Below are 9875 nucleotides of genomic sequence, written 5' to 3'. Positions count from 1 at the left end.
TATATGTATATATATGTATATATATGTATATATATATATATATATATACACGTGTGTAAGTTGCTGTTTAACTACTGGTGTACACGTGTAAACAAATTAATATGTATGCATGCATGCATATCGTCATCATTATTTCAGTGCTGCATTCGGTCGAGTGTGTATTTAATCAATATATCATTTTTAACCATCTTAATACTGTCACAGCTAATCTATAAGGTCCAGTCAGTCTCCTTCCTCAAATGTAACCAAATGGACACTATCTCATCTCTTCAAGTCACAGCAGTTTTCGCCCAACATGTATTATCCATTCACATCATTACATGTCCGTACTCATCTTTCCCCTATATATATATATATATATATATATATATATAATTACAAGCTAACTTAGTACATTATCGTCAGTTCACATTAAATCATTGCCATTGCACCGTGTCTATGTTCAAGACACATGTCTTGTGAGTTTAGTACACATCTAGAGCATTCTTTCGTTACTACCAGCTATTAGGGCGTTATCTAGTAATAAATAGTTATTCTTATCTTCCTCAAAAATAAAAATAATACAACAACAAAAAACAAAACCCCAACAACAAGGAAGCCTGGATTAGTGTCCTAAAATCATTTCAGTTTTGTTATTGGATCTGAGGTTTATGGGCAGTGTGTGATGGTCGGTGTGTAATAGTCTCTTCTACTATAAACATAACCCCATACAGGCAGCCACGACTAAATCGAATAACATGGATGATGACAATATGTTGTTTAGTTCGACTTTCCTTTGGTCTTCAACTTCTGATGGAGTTGAAGGGGCCGTCCATTGTGACATACGGCGCTTCTAGGGAATTGTAAACTTCGTAGGCTCATCTCTCACGTTTGACCACAGCTTATTTGTTCCAGAGAGAAGAGCAGAGAGAGAGAGAGAGAGAGAGATCAACACCAGTGCTGGACTGGTATTTGCTCGGCCCTAGAAGGATGAAAGGTGAAGTTGATATTAGATTTGAAGTCAGAATGTAGCAAGCAGGCAGCAATACCACAAGGTATCCAACAATGTAACAAATCCCCTAACTTATCGTTTGTATGTTGGTTAATACTTTGGATTGAAGTTTAGATGCTGTTTGTACATTTGACATTGAGCATTCTATAGATCATTACTCAAATCTATCTTCAGTGTACATTTTACTACTATATAGCATTACAGTTTTTTAGACACACTTCTTGTTTAGCTTTCATATATATAGAAATAGTAATCCTCCATTACTTTCATCAATTACTGGCTAACTGCAACTTGTGGGACTTTCCGAATGACACACCTAACATAAAATTACCTTGAATTTTTTTAGTGCAGCTTGCCTGATGATGAACCATGTCTCATGCAACTTGTGAAAGGTTGCCCATGCCTGACTTACCATAGTACATTACTCTGAAGTTTTGCAATATCTTTTGGACTCTAGCTATCAGAGGTCATGGCTAGCTATATCTCCAGTAGCAGCTGTATCACCTAAATAAGATAATTTATTCATTTATTTCAGCAAGCCATCTAGCTTTCAATCTAGTGTTGTTTACACTCCAACAATTTTCCCAATTAGTCTAGTAGATAACCAATTGCTGTTTTTGTATACCTGCTATTTCCTCTGATTACATAGTATTGAGTAAGAAATGATTTTTTAAATTAAAAACCAAAGAAAATTACACCTCTGGTGGTATTGAGTTAGTCAATATAGAGAAAGACTAACACGGTTACAAGCAGTGTCATGTAGTGAGCAATGGGAAAACCAGAGTGTGTAAATGATTCACATTGAGACTATCATCATGATCTTTAACGTCTGTTTTCCATGCTGGCATGGGTTGGATGGTTTGACCAGAGCTGGCGAGCTGCACCAGGTTTCAGTCTGATTTGGCTTTGTTTCTATGGCTGGATGCCCTTCCTAACATCAACCACTTTACCGTGTGTGCTGGGTGATTTTAACATGGCACCAGCTCGGGCACTTTTCTGTTTTCACCGGCACTGGTGCTTTTTACATGGCACTGAGGCAGGACTCTTGCAGGCCAATCCTCTTGACCTGTGAAGGGCAGGTCTCGGGAGTGAACATGAGAATTCACGTTCAGTGTACTAGCAGTTGTTTATCAAAACTTGGTTTTGCCCCTGGACTGGCTTGTGCGGGTGGCACATAAAAGACACCATTTCGAGCGTGGCTGTTTTCGTGCGGGTGACACGTAAAAGCACCCACTACACTCTCTGAGTGGTTGGCGTTAGGAAGGGCATCCAGCTGTAGAAACTCTGCCAAATTAGATTGGAGCCTGGTGTTGCCATCCGGTTTCACCAGTCCTCAGTCAAATCGTCCAACCCATGCTAGCATGGAAAGCGGACGTTAAACGATGATGATGATGATGATGATGAAGTAAATGCAATGTAGACCTGGATGAAAGCTGTTAGAAACTTTTGAATATTGATGTTCCAATTCCCATTGAAGAATGTGCTGATTGCAGAAGTTTGAAATTTGGAAAAGTGGCTGTGAGTCAAAAGATCCAAAGGCGAATATCTATGATCTTGGAGCTGAAATATAAGTTCAACATAAGCCAACAAGAGAACGTCTATGTGTTTGCTCTGCTAGAAATAATAGACACCTTTCCTTTAAAGCATATTCTAGCATCTTTAAAAAGGGATACATTGGATAATGTTTGCAGTTCACTATTCTGGAAAATATGATGTAAATGTGATGTCCATGGTTTGATTACCTTTTATTATAGGTCTGCTTGATCAGGGCTGGCCTGTGGGGCTAATCAGCATACAAGTTCAACAGCAAGGAGAACATGGCCTTGCTTGGTATGTTGGAAAGAGGCAAAGAGGTAGAAAGAAATTACATTACTATGTGATATCTAGCAAACAGAACTTTAGATGTACTTAAGGATCATCCATGAAATGAAGAACATAGACTGCTCTAAGTGCTTACTGATACTTGTAGATTAATTTGGTGACCTTGGTCAGCACTTCTCAAACTGACAAATACTTACTAGACATACCAGTCTCTAGAAAAGAAAAAAGAAATTTTTGCACACTTTCTCTTTATCAATGAAAAACAAAATAGAATTTATATTCATATACTTCTTTCTTTGTCAAAGTGTTGGACAAGTTTAAAGCTATCTCAATTTTATTAAATACACAGGACCTTTGCTGGTCCTGTGTATAGTGATACACAAGACATATTTCCCTGTTGTCCATATGATACACAGTCCCAATTTTTTTAAGCCACCAGAATAACTTGGGTCTTATGAAAGGGAAGTTTTATATTACTCAGAATTTATGAAACAAAGGTTAACTAAAAGTTTGAAAACAAGCATGGACATTTAGGACAAACTTATGTAAATGCTTTTGACAGGCAAAGGATTGAACGAAGCCCTTTGTCCATTTCCTATGCTTTCTCCTCTGAGAAGCAAAAATCTGGGTAGTATAATTAGGGTCAGAATTGGAACTGATGATAGTATTGGCAGGCTTTGAACAGAGTGAAATGCACTCAGAGAACTTTTTAATCTGTTTGGATCATAGATTTAATCCATTATATGGGTTTAGCACCACCACCTAACTCTTGGCGTTTCTTTGGTGGAATCTACTTTGTTTTTGCATGCATTTAAATCAAATCACTTGTCTGAGGAAAATAACCCAATAACTTGAAACACTGTTTCTACTATAGCAACCTCCCATGAGTTAACTTGTGAGAATGATTGAACACAAAAGGAATTTATGAAAGCAACTGAACAGTAGAGGATATCTGCAGAAGGAACAACTTTGCAAATGTGGAAATGTAATATGAATAGATGTCATATGCTGCTTGGAAAAGTGTAAGTCACATGCTGCTCGGAAAAGTGTAAGTTGGTTGTGGAAGGTACCCACAATAGAGATAGACCAAAGAAGACTTGAATCTGAGAGAGTTTTTATGAGGTTACTCAAACTGCCATGAGTAGCAACCATCTTCCTTATATACACTCTACCATCTTAAAAAGAAAATTATGGAAAAAAATAAAGGACAATTGGATAATGTCCTGAAAAACAACTGGATAGCTGTGCCTAGAATTCCTGTTATCACAGGTCTTCTCATTCAAGGCTGACCTAGAGCTAAACAATTTACAAAGACTTGCTTTGGTAAGACTGTTAGACCTCGTGGATTAGATGGTATCAAACCAAAATGGATGGAACAGTATTGTATTGTAGACCAATCTGATCTATAACATCATGACATGTTGGTAATCTAGTTTTCAGAAATTGATGTTACAGTTGAGGTGTCCTTGTTTATGTTTTGTTTTTATGTCAGTTGTGAATATTTCGAAGTTGATGTTGCATTAGTTGGAGTCTCTTGAGTTCTGACATTCTTAGTGAAAAGATGAGATAAAGATAATGGCTCAGTACAAGTTGACGCAGTCTTAAATTACATCCCTTGCATGTATCAAGTTTGTTTTTGCAGTGAAGTGTTTACTGGGGAAGCGATGTTGTAGTTGTCGTTTAGATGATCTATAATTGTGATGTATGTGCAACTTGTTAAAATGCAGAGAACATTAATTAACCCTTTTAATACCAACCTGACTAAGACCACTCTGGATCTATAATACCAACTACCTATTTTGAAGTATTCCCATTAAAATTCCATGTTAATTTTGTTACAAAAAGTAGTTTATAAATGACCAAGTTATTTTACAAACTTCTTCACTATTTTTCAGAATTAATTGAAACAAAGGCAGTATATTTCAACAGAAATATGGTAATGAAAGGGTTAAGAGTTTAATATTCTAGGCTTCTATATATATACACTCTAAAGATAAGGTTAATCTGGTAAATTATGATCTTAATTACAGCAACTCATCTTGAGACATTCAGTAAAAAAATTGTTTTAATAAATTATATTGTTCATCTCTTTATGAACTTACATGGCTGTATGCTTTAGAAGTTGGCTTTGCAACTGTGTATTCTATATTTGATTGTACTGCAAGACACTACAAGTTTTTTTTTAACCATTTTGACACTGGCCTTGGTTTATTTCTTGTAGACACAGTTTGTTAGGAAGCCTTTTCTTCTTTTTCACAAATTTCTTAATCAGTTTGAACTAATGATATTTTTGTTGTATTATTTTACTACCATTTTCCATGCTAGCATGTACTTTTACAGTCGGTTACTCTAACCTAATACTTACCATTTTACTGTGAAGTAACTTGTTTAGAATAATGGGCAAAGCTGAGTTAAATTCTCTACCCAGCTGCAAAAAAAGAAAAAGCGACTTTATTAAGGTTTGAACTCATGACCACGTAGTTAGTAGTTCAGAACTCAAACCTCGGAGTCACTTATACCTCATAATGATCTTTTCTTTTCTGATGATCATTTAAAATATACTAAATGTGTTCATAGATGTCGTACATTTATATGTGTATGTATGTAATGTGTATATGTATGTACGTATATTGTTGACATATTTTTCATCTGTTATGCATCATTTTTGTTTCTATTATCTTATGCAGTCTTAGAATGTCCAGATGATGACGATAGTCCACCACCAACCATAACTGTTCCTGTGTCTGGAGGACCTGTGCCTACGGGGATATTTCCTATTTCTAATGGTGACATGTGCAGTCCAAACAGCATGTTAGCAGGAGGTGATGCAACCACACAAGCAATAAACAACCAAGTTGTACTTGTAAAAATGCAACAGGAACAACATGAAATGCAAATGTTAATGATGAAACGAAAATTAGATTATGCAGCTGCTGAACACAAAGCCAAAATGGACGTTTTCCAGATTCAACGCCAATACTGGGCTCTACAATGTGAGGAAATAATGCAGAAAAAATACCCCTCCCAAAACAGTAGTTGAAAGCAAAAAATATTTCTAGATTATTAAGATGAAATCTGTCATTCCTTCTGTATTTTTATCTTTCTAAAAATCCAGTTCTAAATATAGTCCTCTATTTTCTACATTTGTACATCAGTCTTTGATGATCTAGTTAACTGTCTGTCTATCTATCACTCTATTTACTTGTCTATCTGTCTACCATTCTCTGTTTCAATCTGTCTCTCTATTCTGTCAGTCTGTCTCTTCTGTATTACATCTATCTATAGCTAGAGTTGTTGGTTGATATTGTAAGTTTATTTTGTATATTTTAACAAATTCATTATATAGTGACTATATTTTATTGCTTCATTTGTTTATAACCCTCTAAAAATTGTCATCCTCAGCTTCGTTGCTTGTCATCCATCTCAACTCTCTATATAGACTAGTGAAAATATGCTTGATGAAAAATGAATTTTATTTATTTTTTTAAATATTTTATGCATTGATGTACTCATCATCACATCACCACCACTACCACCACCACCATCATCATCATCATGTCTACATTTTCATATATGCATGGGTTGAACAGGTCTTCTCTAGCACAGCATCTTGTCATTTGTTGTGGTCCTTTGTAATCTCCTTTCGTGAGGTTCAGTCTCTTGAGATCAGCTTTCACCACTTCTTCCCATGTCTTCCTCAGTCTTCCCCTTCTACAGATTCCTTCCACTTGGATCTTCTGAAACCCAGCTGCCATGCTCTGTAAGCATCACACATTTTAAACCAGTGCAGTCTTCTCTTGCACACTACACATAATTCCTCTGATACCCTGTGTGTTTCACAAATCATTTGTGCTCTCTTGTTCATGCACACTTACATTACACACTCTGCAGAGCATGTTGGTTTCATTTCTTTCCAGCTTTCACACATCCTCTGCATCCACTCTCCATGTTTTGCTATTATATAGCACTACACTTCATAAATAAGTATAATGCAATCTGTCCTTCACCCAGAGAGAGAACCCCCTTGTTGCCAAAAGAGATAATAGCTCCCTGAACTTTTTCCCCACTTGGTTCTTACTCTGGCTACTATACTTTCAGAATGACCGTCTCCACTACTGAAACCATCAACTACTTTTAGGAAGCCTTCCAAACATTTCAAAGAATTTATTTCATGGCTACTTTTACTGCTAACTACTCTTGTACAATGGCTACATATTAAGTCCTATTTTTTGTTCTGTCACCCTAAATCTTTTGTATGCATAGTTTACATTTGGTACAGAGTTCCTCCTTTCTACTTTTGTGCTTATTGAGTATAGCCACCTCCTTGGTGGCGGCATAATCTGTAGAGTTCTGTCTTCTTTCTGCTACATAAACTTTATCTTTGCTACGTTTACTTTGAAGCGTCTCTCAATACTAGGTTTTTGCTTCCAAATTTGGAAATTCTTCTAAATCTTCAAACCTTGAGAACTAGATCATTGGCAGACAGGAGTTCCGATGGACAATCAGTTTGCTATAACTTGGAGAACTATAACAAAGGGGAAGGATTTGAGAACTGACTCCTGATACACACCTACCTCACTCGAAATTCCATACTGAACTCATTGCTAGTTTTTACCTAGCTGATGGCCTCTCTGTGCATGGTTTGCATGATACTCATAAACCAATCATGTACATCTAGTTTTCTGATTAATATAGTACAGAATATGGTATCCTGTCAAAAGCTGTCTTTAACTAAATATGGCGGTTTAACCCATTACATTCAAGCAGGCCATATCCAGCCCAAATATTTAACCTGTTTTATGTTCAAACTGACCAGATCTGGCTTCTCACACTCACCCTACAATGTCATTCTAAAGATAAACAATCACTTCAGAATCTCAAAGCTATGAGATAATGCATAATTAATTTGAAGATTGAATAAATAAGTTTTATAGTTGACAAATTAATTAAAATGCGAAAGAGTTATCTTATCTTCCTTATAGTTGCTTTATGGGGGAAGAAGGCATTGGTGGTACTCTTTCCTGGCACAAACCCAAAGTGTGTTTGCATTTGAACTAATTCTTTTCCTAATCAGTTCTGCTGTAATTCTTTCTGTTATTTTCATGACTTACTCTATTCATTCAATACCTTCCCAATTTCCTCGCTCTAGAGCATCCATCCGCCTCTCCTTTACCTCTGAAAATGATACTGCTTTGCTAGTAATTTGTTATGACACTTCCCTGTACTGACAGACTGATTATGCAAATATCTAGAATTTATCCTAGCACATGGCCAAATATTTCCTGTATTTTAAGTGACTATCCCTCACGAACCAGTTATTTTTTTCTAGTGTCATATCTTTTAATTGCTCTTTTTCACTGAATAGCTTTTACCTTCAATAGCTGGTCTCTCTGTTGGGTCTATTTGGGGTAGGCTGTCTCTCCTCCATGAAACCATGTCGTAGTAACATTTCCATGCCTCTCCTCATCGTCAGTGAAAGCAAGTGTGCCTCACTATCATTCCATGCACACTTTCTCAAATGATGTCATGATTCTCACAAGCACATTGCTTTACAATCCAGAACATCTCAAATCTCTCTGCAACAATATTCTTGTTGCAGAATATCTACTTTTAGCCTGTCTCTCAGTTACATATACCTAACATCTAACTTCTAGTTACTGATATTATTCCTTGTTCTCTTCTCCCTCTTCCAATCTTTCTAAACCTGTCTTAGTTCTTATGGTTCTTTCCCCTTTACACTTCTTTTATCATGTCATCTTCTGCCTGACTGGGCCCTTACTCCTTCCACAGATCTGGTCAGTGGCTCCCAACAGGTTGTCTTATATCTCCATGTACCCCCTGCATTATAAGTTTCCATCTGCTCCCCCTTGTCATACACAGCTAGAATTTCTTTGAACCTATGTCTATCTCACTGAGTGATCTGTCAATTTCCATGCCTTCCTTCAGCAGATTGTCTTAACATTATGTATATATATATACGATATAAATACAGACACACACACACACACATCTCTCTTTTTCTCTTCCTCCCTCCCTAACTCCCTGCATCTATTTATCTGTCTATTTGTATCATCATTGTTATTTTCCATCTGTTTTTCCATGCTGGCATGGATTGGACGGATATCCTCACATCTTTGTAATCTACATCACCATACTCATGCAGCAAAAGAAATATAAAGAAAACCAAACCAAACAAAACAATCGCCTTTGTTGTTGTGTATGTCTTACACCATAGACCAGATGCGTCTGACCGTACTGTCGGCACTGTAGAGCTTGTCCTTTGTGTGACAACTAAACAGTCCCTACTAACCTTCATCAATTCATATTCAAAGATTATTGCTCTGCTAGATAGATAATCTGTGATGAGACTTGTGGTGCCCCAAGTGTCATGAAAAAAAATTATTCAGTATCTGTTTTATATTCTGCTTTTCTCATACTTTGAACAACATTCACAATTCCTTGTAGCCATGCCATTTGTCATAATCTGTTAGGTTCTGTAGTTCTGAGATTTTTTTTTTAAATGTTACAAATTCAACCCACTTATAAGTGGCAAACAAATTTATAATTTTAGTGCAGGTTTGGTGTATGCTGGAGTATAAAGTAAATTCTATGACATAAATTCTTAAAAGAAAAATATTTTTACTACTAAATAACATATTTTATCCTTAGATTTTTCAGTAGTCTCTGTAATATTTTTTTTTCTTTGAAAGTGTAACAGCCTGTGTTCAGTAGCTTGTGTAACATTTTATTTTTTTTTATAGATCTTCATCCTAGTACTGGTATTATAATCTGGTGTCTCTCAGTGGCAAATTGTTTCTGTCTTACTCTTTCTCATTCTTTGAAAACACACACACACACACACACACACGTTACAAACTTGTCCAACCCATGTTGATATGGAAGAGAAGATGTAAAACCAAAGAGAATGATAATCATATGTATTATGTGTACCTACATGCATGTGTATGTGAGTGTGTGTGTGTGTGTGTATATATATATATGTGTATGTGTATATTTGTATATATATGTATGTGTGTGTGTGTGTGTGCACACAAATATATAT

The 9875-nt window shown here is 36.1% G+C and overlaps 1 protein-coding gene across 3 annotated transcripts in view; it reads left to right on the top strand.

Annotated features, from left to right (window-relative positions):
* Positions 1–9875, top strand: part of LOC106871196 (uncharacterized) — a 44891-nt gene that overhangs the window by 11255 nt on the left and 23761 nt on the right. For 2 of the 3 annotated variants that reach the window (XM_014917541.2, XM_014917540.2), the window contains one exon: positions 5500–9869. In XM_014917541.2, coding sequence (XP_014773027.1) covers positions 5500–5852 — 353 coding nt within the window. In that variant the 3' untranslated portion in view covers positions 5853–9869. Of the gene's footprint in view, positions 1–5499; positions 9870–9875 lie in introns of those variants that run through there. The other variant, XM_014917542.2, reaches the window with a different exon arrangement.

Source organism: Octopus bimaculoides, chromosome 18 (assembly GCF_001194135.2).
Source record: "Octopus bimaculoides isolate UCB-OBI-ISO-001 chromosome 18, ASM119413v2, whole genome shotgun sequence".
Lineage (NCBI taxonomy): Eukaryota > Metazoa > Mollusca > Cephalopoda > Octopoda > Octopodidae > Octopus > Octopus bimaculoides.
The sequence above is the reverse complement of the archived record's forward strand: the minus strand, read 5'-3'. Positions and strand labels throughout refer to the sequence as shown.